Genomic DNA, 17,315 nt, shown 5'->3' with positions numbered 1-17,315 from the left:
TTTTTACGCGGGAAAGAGCGGTCACTGAAATCAAAACAATGGAAAATTGTTTGGAACCGTGCGCAGTCGACACTCCTAAACGGTGTATTCACTACCGGGCGAGCCACTGACTGCTGCCAAATTACCTTCCTCTAAGGAGAGCTGATTCAAATAGCATCAAAGTCATGGTCCACCATCGGATTTCTCAAATTGGATGATTGAGACAAACAAAGAAGCCTTCAAAAAGTATCAAAAAGTAAAGTAACTTACTGGACTGCTAAAGCAAAAACTATTACAGGGCATCTCAATACAAGAGTCTTTTTAAAAAGAACCTAATATCATATCACATAAATACTTTGATTAAAGTAATATATCATGGAATATACCTGACTTTAGCCTTGTTTTGAGTACAATCATATCATACACCCAAATTCCCTCTCCCCTCAGACATCCCTCAGCCGTCCTCAGCCATCTTTTACACATGTTTTCAATCTTCCCGCCGAAGTTACGTCATAACAGGCAATATTACTTTCCGTGGTCACTTGAGCTAAATTTTTCTATATCAGAAGCGATACGCTTCATACAAAGTAAGTTTGACCAAGATTCGAAAAACAAAATCAAAACATAAACATGAAGAAGACAAATTAAAGATGGCGGCAGAGCTGCAAGGTTGGAGAAAAAATATTCTTCAGCAACTAGAGACTCGAAAAGCTGTTGAAATTCGCCCATTTCAAGAACTGATTGAATCCCGTAAGTTTATTTTTGTGTTAAAGCAACCTTGAAGATCAATCGTTAATATTTTCAATGGCTTTTAAATTTTCAGAATCAATCAGTTCTGGGGTTTTATAGACCTTTTGCTAGTCTAGACTAGACAAACACTTACTCTAGACTGCCGGGGCATGTTCGGGGCCCAAACACATGATGTTCAAGCCATGTTTGGGCCTAAAAAAGAGTATCTTTGTTGATGTTAGGGCCATATTTGAATAGTGTTATGGCGCAAAGGTGAAGACTAGGGCACGGTCTCAAATAAAAGTTGTGTTTGCGTCGTCCTCCGACCGACTCACTTTTTGTCTTAAAAATCCGACCCTTTTCTAGTCGGAAAGTCAGAAAATTTGTAGGATTTTGGCGGCAATCAAAAATATGTTCCATTCGGGTCGTCCGACCGACTGTTTATTTACAAGAAATCGTTGGGTTTTTTTGGGCGCTGCATGCTGTTCGCGGGTTCGGATAGGACCCTGCCGACGCACCGGACTTAACGAACACCGGACACGCGAAAGTCCGGTGTAAAATGAGAATTTTTTTTACCACCGGACTTAAGGAAGTCGGATGTCCGGTGTCAGAAAAGGATATTTTTTTCCCACCGGACAATAAAAAACACCGGACATGACCAGTTTGGTGCGTCCGGTGTTTCTTAATTTTTTGTTTCATAAATGTCCGGCGTCCAAAATTCCCTGTATGCAACACCGGACTGACACCGTACTTATTGCGTGCGGTGTAGCGAAACGATACTTTTTGCCACCGGACAAATACACCGGACAGTCCGGTGCGTCGGCAGGGTCCTGTTCGGATCTTTCCCATAATAGACCTTTTTTCAAAGAGGCCACCCTGTTGAATAATTATGTAGTCCAGCAGAAAAACAATGATAAAACCATGCATAATTATTACAATATGCATGATACAGTAATTATGCATGGCTCTATCATTGCTTTTATGGCTGGACTACATAATTATTCAACAGGACGTCCTCTTTGAAAAAAGGTCTATGGCAGGCACGTGCAAACGGAGCATGTCTTTGAATCATTATTTTTTGTTTACTTAACCCACACATTGAGTCCCATTCAAGTTTTTTCATGTACCCTTATTGAAATTTTCATGTCAAAATTCAGCAACGCGGTAGGGCCAATACCCTGGGGGCCAAAAATAAGGGCCGCTTTAAGGTTAACACATGTGCGCGCACATTTAGTTTGGCAAATTAAAGATGGCGGCATAAGATTCTGTTGATTGCTGACTTGATTCATCGGGATTTACTAGATCTTAAAAATCTGACAAGATTTACTACCGGCCAACCAACCGAACTGGATTTGAAGATGTTTTAGGACCCAAATGGAACATATTTTTGATTGTCGCCTTTTTAGATTTTTTTATTTTTTATATTAATTAAGGAATTTTGTAGATTCAGCTTAGCCAGCGTTTTGATCATCGAGTGTTTTTAAGATTTTTATCCCCAATTTTTCAAAGACTTTTTGCATTCAAAATTAAAAAGCGCTACGCAACTGCTTTTTGCGCGCTTGCAATATACAAAATAATCACATCACAGCTCGCGCGCTTGATGATTCTTGTCGCCTGAACAAACCTATGCTCAGAGCGCATTCTCCTGATGATTTTAGCACTGCCCAATCGCCTATATTCAGAGCGCGTTTTTCCAATGATTTAAGATGCCGAGCAACCGACAGACTCGCATTTTGGGTCTGGAAATAACGCAAACACAACTTATTGGTGACCCAGGCCTATTTCGATTGGCAATTCTGGAAAATGTAATAAAATTTAATGAAGCATTTAAAATCTATTTACAATCTATAATTTCAAAGACAAATTAAATAGTTTAATTTAATATTTAACCATAATGAAAAAGTTATATTTAATTTCTAATGTTAGAAATCTGGGGGTAGGTAATAAACTTGAGAAAAAAAGTGTTTAAAATTTCACCTAAGAGCATGAGGCTGGTAATGTCACCCAAATAGGTGAAAAATTTTGGAAAAAATAAAGTTTTGAATTTCACTTTTATTCCTGGATAATTCTTTTATTAATGACTTCAATTTTCAGAAAACATAAGTATCAGGGCTTAATCAAACTGGCTAGGTCCATAAATTTAACCTAGAGTAGTTATAATCAGACAAATTTGGCAAAAAACTCTTTGTAGTTTACACTTTATTTGAGATAAAATATGCATTATCTAATACTTGTCTTAGATTTCAGTTCATGGCTAATATATTAAGCTGCATTGAAAAGCAATTTTTACCCTCCAGTATGGCATATTTTTCAAATTCTGACACTTTTTTCAAAATAAAAATCTAAAATACAAAAAATTCCCATAAAGTTTGACTTCATGAAAAGAAAACTGGCTATGGTCAGGTAATTTCATTCTAGATTTGAAGGACTCATCACATAGCTTCCAAAAAACCAAAAGTTTGCTATATTTCAGTTAGCCAATAAAAATTAGAAAATGAAATTTGTTTTTGCAGACATAACTTTTTGTTAAATTTGATTTAAAACAGCAATAACATTAAATTGAGTTATTATTTGGCTTTTAATACTTTGCTGTACTTGAACCAAACTTAATCATTGAAATTTGTTGTCTTGAAAGGTCTTTGTAACTATGATTTCCTGAAAATTGAAGATTTATTTGTAAAAGAGAATCCAATCATACATAATTTTTTGTTAAAATCTAATCTTAAAAGTTAAGATTTGAGCTTGACATCAACTGTTGTACATTTTCATAATCATTAAATATGATTTTTACTTGAGAGTCACTAAACTTTTTCAATAGAAAGGGTTAAATGTATAATAATGCTGTGTTGCGGACATAAACTTTTCTTCTTAGGGTAGAACCATAGAACATTATACATCATTAATTAAAGATTTTGGAGTGTCTTTTTCTATTGCCAAAATTTAAGGAATATTATAGAGACTAAATCAATATAAAACCAAAAGATTTGGTTTGGTTTGATTTCAGTTTTATTACATGTTTTTCTTTGAAAAGAATAAAAGAAGACTTATCAATGATATTAGAACTTTCTCATATTTCTATAGAAGAACGACCCTCTAGAGGACACAAAAAATTAAAAAAACAAGGAAATGCATGGTTTTTACAAATGTTACTCTTTAGTATTGTCAAAGTGTTAGCATAACTGCTTAAGGGGGTCAAAAATCTGATAAAATACTTTAATAGTTATGTCCGCAACATACAATTTGACAGAATATGACTCTGTTTTGAACTATTGGAGCAATTCTAACCAGTCTGTAAGTGAATGTGTAGTAGATTATGTTGTGTGAACACTACACAATGAATTTAATATGCAAATTAATGCATGATTTATCCTTCATTCAAGCTCGCAGGCTCAGAACCATCATTTTCAAAGAAACAAAAAGTTATTTTTCTGTTAAAATTTTAATTTTGGACCTCAACTTGGCATCAGAGTATTTGTTTTTTATTTCTAATAGCCTAAGCATTACTTCCATATAATAAAACATCATGCCAGCTTGCAAATACACTTTATCAGCAACATTTTAGATGAAATAGTTATGTCCGCAACATGAAATACATAGATATGAGGTGAAAAAACTGAAATCTTGCCAATGGAAAATTATCAGACTTTTTTCTGGTTTTAACCAACTTATAATGACCTCAAATGCAATAATTTGTCAAAGAAACCTAAAAATGGTGTTTGGGGGCTGAGAAAACTTCATGATTTGTTGCGGACATAACTTTTTGTTGCGGACATAACTAATTTTTGGAGAAACCTATTTGTTTCCACCGTTCCCACAAATAGCCTTTGGGACTTCAAATTTGTATAAAATGACCCCAAAGATGACCCTTGATATAGAAAAATGATTCAGTTGAGTAAAAATAACTCCTTTGAAAATTTAAAGGATAAAATAATGTGCAGACATAACTCAAAATTGTGAACGGAAATCGTACCCTGTTCACTTCAAAATCGAATATTTTTCAATGAAGGACAACTGGTATTTTAGTGTTACTTGGTTTGGTTCTCTAATGGATGGGAAGGGTTAAAAATCAAATAACTATAGATATTAACACTTCCACTTCTCTAGCAAATCAATTGTGTGCGGACATAACTTTGTGAACGAAAAAAGTTATGTCCACAACTTTTTGCATTTATTCTGGGAAAAACTTCATTTTGAAAAATCTTTTTGTAGATTTTGTTTTTCATATCCCTTGGCTGTAATAAAAAGAAAAATTAAGTATGATCAGACATGATTGGCCTAGATTATTAAATAATGAACTTAGACAATTTGCTAAAAACCTCATTTTCCGTTCACATTCTGATGTAAAAAGCTGTCCTGAAAAAATTGTGTACTTTGTAAAGTGAAAAAAATGACTGTTTAAGCTTGCCAGTATCAAGACTGATAAAAAACATCAGCTGGTATCATTATTGCATGCACCTAGATTTTTCACTGGAGCCTTAAAGTTGAAAAGTTAAAAAAAACGGAAAATGGGTGACATTCATTAGCAGACTCATGCTCCTAAATCAAAATGATAATTAAAATCTTATTAGATTTTATTAGATTTTAAATATTTTTTTTGGTTTGTAGTGTATGTTCAATAGTTTGTAGTTCAATTTATAGGGGTATTCCAATAGTAAGTAGTCTAATTCCAAAGCTGATTCATTTCCAGTATAAAGATACATAGAATTAAAAGTGGATATCAGACAGTTACAAGATAAACAGAAAAATTAAACTGAAAAGTCAAAAGTTCAGTGCTCGAACGCTTGGTTGCCAGAAACCGCTTGCAAAAGACAAATAAAATCCAGTCTAACAAGTTGCAAAAACTAAAGAACTTTTATTTAAAAAGAAACACAGACATTGTCAATCAGTGTCAATTCTCAATTTTCACAAGCACACTGAAAAATAATCATTAATCATTTTTGACGTCAATTTACTCAAAAACTTAAGAATAAATTTACTAAATAAAATGGGTCTGTACTTTACACGGGCTTCAATTTTCGGGCACAAATTAAGCGACCTGAACACGACCCAAACTCCAGGATGGAAACAAGCTAGCTGTGATATCTGGTGAAATTTGGGAACCCTAGCCCAGGGTATTTCCAAGCACTTTTGTAAAGAAAAAAATGTTTATTAAGGTAAATACACATTGTTTTTTTTTAAGAAACTAGTTTTACCAAGCAGCCTCAATGTTTCTTAAGAAATCGGCCTTTTTGAGCCTTAATAAATGTTTTTTAGATGTTTCTAAACTTTTTGACATAATCAGCCTATTTTTCATGCAAAGAAAAAAAAAATACTTACGATTGGAAGGTTCTTAAAAAAACCGAATTAAAAAATGTTATTATCTAATTCTCAGCCTCAGCATGTTTCTTAGATGTTTCTTAGTTTTTAGGCATTCTGAGCCTCATGTTTCTTAAAAGTGTGTTTCTTAAAGATAGAAGAAATGAAGTTTTCGATTTTATGATTTATTGCTAAGCAAATTATTTGATATATACATCAAAAAAAGGTTTGTGGTGATAGAAAGTATAGTCCTTATTTCAAATTTACCTTCTTTAACGATATGGAAATGAGATTAGTTTATTTAGTTCAAAAATAAAAGTAATGTTTTTATAAATCAAAAGATAAGGCAAATTAAGGTTGTTTTTTCATAATCAAGCTAGAATTTTTAGGCTACCAAGAAATCACCTATTTAGGACGTTTAGAGAGCAAATTTTCTTTGTCGCCCATCCACACCACTGCATTGAAACTCAATTTTTAAAACCAGAACGGTGGTAAGGAAAGTGCTTGGAAATTACCCTGCTAGCATGACTAAATCCATATACAGGAACCTGTATTTCAAATATTTTAAGGATTTTGGACACCAATACATTTCTGGGCCTGAAAATGCCCTTTTTTGACATTTTTGAGTGAATTTTATTTCATTTTTTTCATTTTAACAAATTTCAGTTATTCAACCATCAGTTTTTAACATCCAAACTTTTTCCTTTCGATTTCTATGGTCTTTTTCCTTCAGGAATCGCAAAATTTCTAAAATTCCAATTTTTAGGGAAAAACCCTAAAAAATTTTCTTGTTTCCTTCATAAAACCTTCTAATTTAACCAAAAAATTTGGTTTTGAGTGCTTTATTTCTACCTGACCCCTTAATCCTGCCCACTGTGCTGTTGACATTGAATCAACCTAAGTTTTACCATCAAACTTATGCTAATATTATAGTCAAGAGCTGATTGAAATGCCTATGATATTAGTAACCCTTGAAGTCACAGACCCAGTAAAAACCTTAGTGAAAATGGGAGTGCGAGACTAAGAAAATATACATCCTAAGTCATTTTTTATTTTTATGAATGTAATTTATACAAAATAATCGGTTTCAATGGGCCTGAAGAAAAGCAAGTGAAAAATGTAAAGTTACCTGTATACAAAAACTTTCTGTTTAGATAACAAGCTTATCACTGCTGGAAGTGCAACTAAGATTCGGAACCAAGAATTAGAGCATCAGTCGTACCAATTAAAGCAGGTATTCTTCACTATGAAATGTCTTGTTGATTTTTGAAAGTCTGCATTTTCAATTATAATATGAGGATGGTTATATTCTATCAAACCCAAGAGGCATTATGATTAGTATTTCAAGGAAATTGCAAGGGCACATTATTTTAATTTGTTCTAATTGGAACTCCAAGTCTCCCTTAAATTCAAAAGAGGCCTCAGTCAATTGCCATTTTAGAGCTTGACATTTTCCATGATCTCTGGTATTTCCATATATCATATTACTAAATTCTGTGGTTGCAAAGTCGAAAAAATAATTGACATTAAAAAACTTCGCCTTAAAAAAGCCTAAGAATAAGGGAAAACTTTTTTATTGCAATTTTTTCAAAATGTCTTAAATTGTAAAGATACAATTACAATTGTTTGAGCTGTAAATACACACTACATTTGAACTTTAGGAAATTCATGAACTTCAAGGAAAAGTTGCTGTCGGAAAGTATGTAATTTTAAATGCTTATTCATTTAGTTTGTGTTCTTATTAAATTGTTGTGGAAGACAATGGAAATTTTTCATTAAAATTATATAGCCTCCATCATTATCGAATGAATGTATCTAGAAAATTAATTTCCATTTGATAAATAGTAGTATGAAATGATATGATGTCATCATGTTACGTTTGACCCAAATGAATTTGTATTGTATTAATGAACGATATTTCATTTTAAGAGATCTGTAAAAAACTCTTAGAATAACAGTGTCTTGTCTTGTCTTTCTTTACTGGCTACCCTGTATATTTTCACGTTTAGCACTGGGTCCCCATTATCTGGCAATGAAAAATATCTTGAACAGAAAATCTTCAAGTTGCAGGAAGAAGTAACAGAACTTCATAGAAACAAAGGAGAAGTAAGAATTCAAATTATTATTTTTCTCACAGATACTTTATTACATTTGAGTAGCTATCATGTCATTCATTTAAACAACAAGCACAAAACGTTTGTAATCTTGTCTATACTTGCTATATTTGCTCACTTTCTCGTGGCTTTACTTGACACACTCTATTTCTGAATTATTTTATCTTACTTGAACGTTTTTTCTGCTATTTAATTATATCTTAAATTTATTTTATTGTTCATGTATTGAATTTTCCAATTTAGAATGCACAGAAAATTATTCAGCTGACAGCAGAGCTAAAAGAAAAAGATGAAATTATTTCCTCAAAGGAAGCACAGTAAGATATATTAGAGATATTTAGATGGACATCTTCAACTAATTCTCAAATCACATCCAGACTACGACTAGATTCTTTAAAAAAAAACGATCTCTTTAAGGACTGATGGAGGTTGCTGGCTTTGAGGTAGAGCAAGGCAGAGGGTACCCAGAGGGTTAAAAATGTTTCTGATTCTTTTGTAGTATTTTGGACGCCCAAAACAACCAAGATGCATTGGCTTTCGAATCTAGAAAATTACAATTAACGATATCAGAATTAGAATCTACTAATCAGGTATTTATGTTATTATTTTCTTAAGTCAATGTGTTAAAGGCATCAACAATTTTTGCTAATGTACCTTCTTTTTATCTTAATTAGTACCACTACTGGTAATTTGCTAGTCATAATCTTCGTCATCTGATTAGGTCTCTGAGTTTGAATCCCACCTTTACCTTATCCAACTAAATGAACTAATTTTTGCAGCAGGAGAATTCATTTTACTATGATGGGGTTTAAAAAAGATTATTTCCCAAACACTAATTACTGCCAAAGACCCTTTAAGGTATGATTGTTACTTTTCTCCTTTATCTCTCTAAGAATATCTAGGATCACTTTTTTTCTTAGATGCTGAAAGATGAACACCAAGCGTTACAAATGTTACACTCATCATTAGAAACTAAAATAAATAAATTACAAGAAGATAATATGCAACTGGTACTTTGTTTTTATTGTGCTTTTGATATTTCTTTTATATGCTCGAGGTAGATTTGTTTGTACTTAATTTGATAATTTGGGAGTTTCAAAGCATTTTTTATTGGAACATGTCCATCATAAGAATGAAGTAAGTAAATAATTATTGTTATGGGATAAAAAATAGAATAATAATTAACATGAAGTATTGATAAGTAAGAAATAACTCACTGTACTGCTACAAATATTTGTTGATTATTAGAATGTTTTTTTGTTTTAGGTTGAACGTTGGATGCAAGAAAAAGCAAAAGTAGCAGACCAAATCAATTTTGAAAATGAAATGGTTGCAAGGTTTGTTTAGTTTACTTCGCATAAAATCATTATTTGTTTTACTTGCCACCTAAAGTTCATTCTCTTTAAGTTTTCCCTCTTATTTACTACTATGTGGACACCACGCCAGCATGATTAGATTTACTTTCGTGAGACTGAGAGTGACATTCATAAGGCTTTTCCATTGACATGTTATTAGAATTGTTATGTTTGACTTTGACTTATAAATTTTACAAGATATTTTGGCCTTTTTATCACAGCTTAAGACAAAAGAAACTTCAGCAGCAATTACAAGATGCTGCAAATGAACCCATACAAATCAAAGCTACGTATGTAATACATTATATTGAAGTATACCCTATTGACAGTTTTGTCCTTTATGTACTAATATTTGTAATTTAGGTCAACTTTGAAATGCTAAAATGCTCAAAATGTTAATGACCTTCAAAAACGCTGTCTTTAATTGATACACAGTGATTTGTATTTAATGATATGATAATGTGGAATAAATTATAAATTTATAACTTTCAAAACGTTTAATTTGTTCTTAATTTCAGGTCATACTCAAAGTCACCGGACAGGACGGGCAGTTTTCATTTACCAGTCCCTGCATATGTTTGTATCACATCAGTTCCTGATCGTGCAAGACACACTATGGTATGTTAAAATGTCTTATCGAATCTGATAGAATTATTAAGAACACTCCCCCTCCCCGATTCTAGCAGTTAGTCAGATCGAATTTGTGAACAGATCACATACCAATTACGCTGATAAGAGATGAAAAATGAATGACACTTTAGTCTTATTCGTGTTCAAGCTGATATCATTTTCAAGGTCTCTGCTTATATTTCACCCTACCATAGGATAATGCACATGATGGGGAGGTGTCGTCATTACGGTTCAGTATTTCTGGCAAATATTTTGTATCAGGGGGTGCAGATCGAAAAGTCAAAGTTTGGGAAGTTGGTAGAGGTATGTTGTTGAATTATGTTTTTTGGATAGGGAAATCAAATAATTTCAACCCAATGGTCTAATTCTCATCAAACAGAATAATGAAAGAAAAAGATACTTCTGACGGAACTTTGCTTTCTGATAATTTTTGATGACGCCGAGTAGAGGAGTAATTTTGAAACGTTTTCTGAGGAAACACAAAAACAAAAAAAACTATTGATAAATCCTATTATACTAAAATCGAACAAACGGTATAAAAACGAAAAAATCTCCCATTTTGAATAAATTGGTCAATTGAATTTGCCACATGCTCATGTGGTTCTGCCATGTCACGCATCAGATTTCTGTATTAGATCACTTTCGATTTCGAACTAGAAGGAAAGACTTTTTCCAAAATTGTAGATATTTAATTTCCTACACCATAGGTAGTTGTACGCCTCATGGAACACTAATGGGTTGCAATCAATCAGTCACGTGTGTCAGGTTTGATTCTACTGTAAGTTTTGTTCAACTCTCATCTCGTGCCCAAACTTCTCTAAGCGGACAAACTTTCACAAATAGAAATTTTCGGGAGGTTGAAAAAACGCGAAATTCACGATGTAATAAAAAATGTCATTAATGTAAAAGATGGTTGCCATTGAAATATTTAAGACTGACGGCTGAAATCTTCAGAATTGTTGCAGTCATAATTTCGAAGTGCCATATCTTTCAGCTTTTTAAAGAGACATTATTAGAGACATTTACCACTGTGAAAAATGCCAAAGTTTCAAATGTGTGCAAAATCATTATTCCATAATCTTTTGTCTGCTTTCAGGAAAAAATGATCCTTGCCGCATCAAATGACAATGCTTGTAGGATATGGGGACTTCACGACCAAAGACTTAAAGTAAAATTATTATCTTTATGTTTCAACAAATTTGATTTTCCCCACTATCCATTTCATTAATTCTATAGTTTTATGAACAGCCTTCCTAAATGCTATTAGTTAAAATCATTTCATGGCAAAAAAAACTAATTCCCAAATTTAGCAGTAACCGGATTATCATTTATTAATTCGTTCTTTTTATTATAATAAACTATTATCAGAGAAAAGTCAGATTTCAGATTTTGAATAGTTTGATTATTGTTTTAGCACACATTAACAGGTCACACGGGGAAAGTATTATCAGCCAAATTCCTTGGTGAAGATTCCAGTAAAATCGTTTCTGGGAGCCACGATCGAACTTTAAAGATCTGGGATCTTAGGAGCAAAGCTTGTAAGTTTTAAAAATATTCTTTTGTAAGTTCTACAGCGGAGTCTCAATAACTCGAACACGCACGGGGAACGCAAATTTCTTCGTATTATGGAAATTTCGAGTTATGGTTTTTAAGCCAAACCTAGATATTATGCCATGTTTTTAAGGCATTGTAACCTGAATGGACCAGAAAACTTGTTCGAGTAAAGGACAGGAGACATTCGAGTTATGGAGGTTCGAGTTATGGAGACATCACTGTATTTTGTTTTTGTGTTATCGTTGCTAATAACATCTTTGTCCATGAAGCTTACCTACTTATAACACTACAAAGTAGTATGAAAACTTTTTTCTGTTGAATGAAGTGGAATCTGCCACTTATCAAAGTAGTCTTTCCACCCTGTTCTGCTTCAGTTCATCGTTTGGTGAATAATTGTGTCTTTAAGTTGGTAAGTCCATAAGCTATGAGGGTCCTTTAATTGCTCCACTAACTCTTCATCCTTCTCTTTAATTTTTGAGCACAAAGACTTCGTTTCTCATTTTTTGAGTGTTCTTATTGACACGTAACCGAATGTTACCGAATGTTCTTTTCTAAGGAATTCCTTCTTCTTCTTGTCCTCAGGTACTAAAACGATATTTGCTGGCTCAAGCTGTAATGATCTTTTGACGGCAGACGTGGCAGGGTAGGTATAATTGATAATGTTAAGTCTTCATCGTAAGTATATGTTTGTAACCATTTGTGTGGATTCTTATCAAAAAGTTTTTTGTTAAGCTCTGATTACAGTTAAGTTAACTGTTAAAATTTTGAATGATTATTTTTTCTTTTTTATTCCACAGCACAACAATTATAAGCGGTCACTTCGATAAAAAGATTCGATTTTGGGATGTCAGGTTTGTAAAGATTTTAACCATGATTTTTAAAAGTCCAATAGATTTATAGGGTTTAGATATTATAAATTAATTAATTAATTAATTTTTTGAAGTTTTCGAACTGCCTGCTAAATGGATGCCAACAACAGTTTTACCGAGAAGGTTTCAGTCTGTCCTGTATTTTCTGTAAGAAACAGTTCTTACGTTTTGATCCGATTTAATGGTCTATCGCCGAATTTGCCAGTCCTTCTTAAAATCTGTTTTAAGATATTTGCTTTCTTTTCTATAGGCAAGACCAAAATATTAACGAAATACAATTACAAGGACGTGTGACGTCACTAGACCTTTCACAAGGTAAAATACTCGCTTTTATTTTGATTGATTGAAAACTGAAATTAGCTCTAGATGGGGTGAAAACTTTAACTTAAACTGATAGCTAGGGCTGAAATAATGTAGAATTTCCTCGGTGGAAATCAGGACAATATAATATGACTACTTATCCAAAAACTGATGAGTGGGGAGGGTTAGATGAGAATGTGCCGTGTGGAGATTAAATAAATATAGCAGAGCGACGCTTTTATCAGTATTAATATAATGTATCCTTTCTATGTAGAATTTGAATCTGTTTTTCTTCTTGTTTTCAGATATGAACTTTTTACTAGCAGTAACCAGGGATGACGCATTAAAACTCATAGATATGCGAAATAATCAAATTATCTCGACGTACAGGTAAAAAAAGGCATTTTGTAACAATGTGTACTCTCGTCAGGTTTACAAAAAAGGGCGTGTTGAAAAATCACTTCGGCTACGGCACGATGCTTTTTTTCAGAGATTTTTGGTGGTTTTTCAAGTCTCGGTATTTTGATAGAGCACCTTAAAAGCCTTCTTGGCGCCCCTTTTCAATGGGTATCCTCATAGAAAGGGGGTCTCTGTCATCACGTCATAGTTTTGGTAATAATAGCGTGCCGTTGACTTTATTTTGAGAGATACGAGGCAAAGCAAAGCTTGTAAGCGAAACAAAAACGTTTGTAGACATCGTTTTGGTAATGGACTTCTTTTGGGTAGACAGCCCTGGGGTAACTTAATGGATCTCTTTCTACTATAAACAAACGATAATTTTTTGATTTCTAGATGTGAAGGCTTCAAAGTTGCATTCGATTACACTCGAGCTTGCTTCAGGTAGGACAATAATAATTTTTATTATTGTAGAAAAGATAGAAGAGGGGGGATGCCTACTTTGTAACATTAAAAGAACGACAAATTTCACCATCCACAACCTCGACCGAAAGTGATTATTCCAACCTTACGTATTCATTCCTATTTGTGTATTGCGTATAATAACGATTAACATATATTTCAAGCATGTATGCATCTTGTTTAACTTCAACTAAACCCTATTCATTCTTATTTTGGATCCTCTTGATTTCAGTCCGGACGCGCAATTCGTGATGTGTGGGTCATACGATGGTGGTGTGTACGTTTGGAATGCGAAAACCAACCAATTAGAAAAAGTACTTCGTGAACACAAGTGAGTATTCCACTCTTAAAATCTTCTACTGATAATCGGTGAAGTTAGGTATCTAAATTGAACGTTCTCATAATGAGAGGTTAGTATGTAAGTCTGCGACCGCAGTCGGAGGCGACCCGAAGGCTCCTCTTTCGATAGCTATCCACCCGAAGGTTGGTGAGGACACCACTCTTTCTTCCTGGATTGCTCAACTTACCCTTGATCCTTCTCTTAATTGCTGAGCATCAAGCAGAGAGGCATCAAGTACCATTTTGAGAATCTTTGGTATGACCCGGCTGAACCCACAACCTTGCGAACCGTAGCCGGATGCTCTACCACTGCACTACGGTCGCTGCGAGGTTATTGGAAATCAATATCTTTTTGAGCAAAATTTACTTAAAAGATTAGAAAAACTTGACCTCCTGGTATAATTAAACTTGAATGGGAAGTGATCAGCTTCTATACAGATTCTGTTTAAAAATGTAAATTTTTCTCTTGAACTCTATAAAAGACACACCTGACTAGTAAGTGATCTAGTAAATATTTTTCTTACAGTTCTTTTTTCATTGCAGCTTCTAGGTAGAAATCTTACTCGTTCTTTCTCTACTTTTTCTAGGAGTGCTGTAGTAGCGACGGCATGGCACCCAAACGGTACATGCATGTTATCGTGTGACAAAAATAAACACATCGTTCTGTGGACTGATATTTGAGAATTCATTTCTTCATCGGTTTGAGAGTTATGTTGAGCGAATGATACTGGAAGAATCGCTATCTTTTTCAGATGATTAAATACCACATGGAATGAAAAGCTGTAGTTGACCAGACTCAGACTAGTTAAAGTTACAACTTCCTGACAATCCATGTACTAGACTATGCGTGAAAAAATCTATTGATGTTTGGGCAAAATAATGGGCAGCTGACTAATTTTTAAAAACCTCTGGACCCTACAAACTATTTCTGAGATTGTAACTCATTTGGAACCTTCTTGTCGGAATAGTAGTCCTGTATATTTGCGAGGATCATAAATTCATTGCGCCGTATCAATTAAGATTAAAAGAAGACAGCAGTCTAGTATTTTTGAAAATTTAGATACCTTTTGAAGCTATCTATATGTCATGTCATCCAAAAATCTTCAAGCCCAATGTAATATTTTAGACTCGGGTCTTGAATTTTAACAATGAGAAACTTTCCATAGGTAATAAATTTCTGTTTATTGTTAACGTTAGTCTTTGACCAACTTTTTTATCAGAATGATGTGTAAAATAAGGGATTTTTTATATTCACTCCTATTAGTCAATAGAATTTTCAAATTTATTTGCCAGACTCAACACCAGGCCCGGCGAGAGCGGGGAGACTGGGGAGACTTCAGCCTCCCTTCTTTTGAGAAAATGAGAATTTTTTCTCAAATAGACCTTTTAATTAATTACGTCACGAACATCACTTGCCTCGTATTCAAACAATTACCATGGTGATTATGTCTCTTGAGACATTAAATGATTTTTTTATGAATAGGAAGTAGTTTTAATAAAATCGGCTGGAAGTTAATCACCATGGTAATAATTTCAAAACGAGGCAAGTGATGTTCGTAAAGTAATTTATGAAAAGGTCTATTCCTAGTGAATTTTATCCCATTTGAGCGTTCAGCCTGGGCTTCAGCCTCCCCACTTTTACGGTTGTTCTGCCGGGTATAAACAACCAACTAGTTGGCTCTGACTTTGCAGTTTTGTGTACCGCAGTCAAAACGTGAAAGATTGGCATTTTCAAGAAAAATTGATTCTCCTATTATAACGCGTACCACTCAGAATTGTTTTCGCTTTCTTTAAAAGTATGGCCAAAGTACAACACAAATTTGTCAATAATTGTTAAATTTGAAAAGCGTGATCGAAGCATTATCCAATTTGTCATCATAAAACAAAAGTCTCACTTTGCTTGACTGTCACTTTACAGAACTGTAACAGTTGAACCGGTCTTGAATTAGCTCTGGATTTGGTTCCATATGAAAAATTTCAAATAAACCAAATTTCTGATTCGATATAATGCTAATGGCACAATTTTTAGTCAAACGGCGAGTTTGTTAACTTGATATTTTTTTTCCAGAGGATTAATTCGAAACCCTGGTATTGTATTTTTTGTAATAAAACTAAAGAGTATTTTTCATTTTTCTTTTCAAGACTTTTTTTTTTGTTGTTTTTTTTGTTATTTTTTCTTTTATTTTTTAAAAGTATAAAACGAACAAAATTTATTTAAAATTTATGAAAATAAGATACACTTTAAATCATTGCACTATTGTATTTTGACTTACTTAAAATTCCCAAGGATTCACAGGTCAGAGCTTCCCAGCCTATCTTTGAGCCGGAACAGTGAACACCGTCTGATTTACCTCGGTTTTTAAGTGAAATCTTGACCTGATTAGAGTCTTAAAGTTCTCAACTTCAGTTGAGCTAGAATCTGAGAATGTCTGTCTGTCTGTGTGTATGTCCCAAAACTTTGGGGCAGCCTGGAGACTTCAAAAATTGTTCGATTTGGCTGAAATTTGGCACACTTGTTCCTTGGGTGAATATCTGGGAGCATTTTTTAATTTTTCAAAAATTTTGATTTTTGGGGCCTGGGGATGAGTTTTTCGCCAAAACGTTCGCAATAAAAGTGATGAATAATAAGCCTTGTAAACTTTCCCGCCCACAGTTTGCTAATTTTTTTCTCAACCTTCTGGACCTTATTAGGACAAGTGAGTTTAAAGCAGATAACTTTTGGATATAAATGTAGCCACTTATCTCCCATCCGATACGTGTGATCTGCTTGGTTTTCACACAAACGCCGGATGCCATCTTTTACCTACTTCCGTGCAAAAAATCAGGAAAAATTATTAATGATCCAGTTTTCTACATAGTTCAAAAAAACTTTGTTTAGCGTATTTTTGGCTGGAATTTACCCCCTAAAGTCTTTTACGAAAATTGGGCTCCGTCACATTCGAGGGTTTATAGTTATGCATCTTTGTGGAAAAAATCATAAAGAACGAATGAGCAAATCTCAAGAAAAGCTAATAACTAAGTAATTGGTAATGCTTGTAAAAAATACCAACCACTCACGTGACTAAATTGAAATTTTGCACACTTTCTTAGATAATCAATACAGGGTTGCCACAGGTTTGCCAAGTTCAAAATTCCAGACTTTTAGTCTAAAAAGCCATGTTTTTCCAGATTTTTTACCTGAAAATATCAGAGAATTTCCAGATATTTTGACAGACTTTTCTAGACGGGTATGCCAATTCTATTTCCAGACTTTAACCTAATTCCAGACATTTCTGGAAGACGTGGCAACCCTG

The 17,315-nt window shown here is 33.7% G+C and overlaps 1 protein-coding gene across 1 annotated transcript; it reads left to right on the top strand.

Annotated features, from left to right (window-relative positions):
- Nucleotides 1-561: 561 nt before the first annotated feature.
- Nucleotides 562-16,274, top strand: LOC136811687 (autophagy-related protein 16-1-like). Its single transcript, XM_067068315.1, has 21 exons — nt 562-729; nt 7,158-7,237; nt 7,665-7,702; nt 8,013-8,109; nt 8,361-8,434; nt 8,617-8,707; nt 9,038-9,127; nt 9,384-9,454; nt 9,694-9,762; nt 9,991-10,090; nt 10,297-10,405; nt 10,810-10,880; nt 11,199-11,270; nt 11,517-11,640; nt 12,239-12,299; nt 12,454-12,507; nt 12,776-12,840; nt 13,131-13,215; nt 13,618-13,665; nt 13,916-14,014; nt 14,610-16,274. The coding sequence occupies exons 1-21, from the start codon at nt 630-632 to the stop codon at nt 14,701-14,703; spliced, it is 1,692 nt and encodes a 563-aa protein (XP_066924416.1). The 5' UTR covers nt 562-629; the 3' UTR covers nt 14,704-16,274.
- The last annotated feature ends 1,041 nt before the right edge of the window (nt 16,275-17,315 follow it).

The sequence above is a fragment of the Clytia hemisphaerica genome, unplaced genomic scaffold, assembly GCF_902728285.1.
Source record: "Clytia hemisphaerica strain Z4C2 unplaced genomic scaffold, Clytia hemisphaerica genome assembly, whole genome shotgun sequence".
Classification (NCBI taxonomy): domain Eukaryota; kingdom Metazoa; phylum Cnidaria; class Hydrozoa; order Leptothecata; family Clytiidae; genus Clytia; species Clytia hemisphaerica.
Note: the sequence above shows the minus strand (reverse complement) of the source record. Positions and strands in the feature narration are given on the sequence as shown.

Coding starts and splice junctions, on each gene's coding strand:
- LOC136811687 (XM_067068315.1), top strand. CDS start 630: ATGGCGGCAGAGCTGCAAGGTTGGAGAAAAAATATTCTTCAGCAACTA. Junction 9,763..9,990: donor CCCATACAAATCAAAGCTAC/GTATGTAATACA, acceptor TCTTAATTTCAG/GTCATACTCAAAGTCACCGG. Junction 11,641..12,238: donor GGATCTTAGGAGCAAAGCTT/GTAAGTTTTAAA, acceptor TCTTGTCCTCAG/GTACTAAAACGATATTTGCT.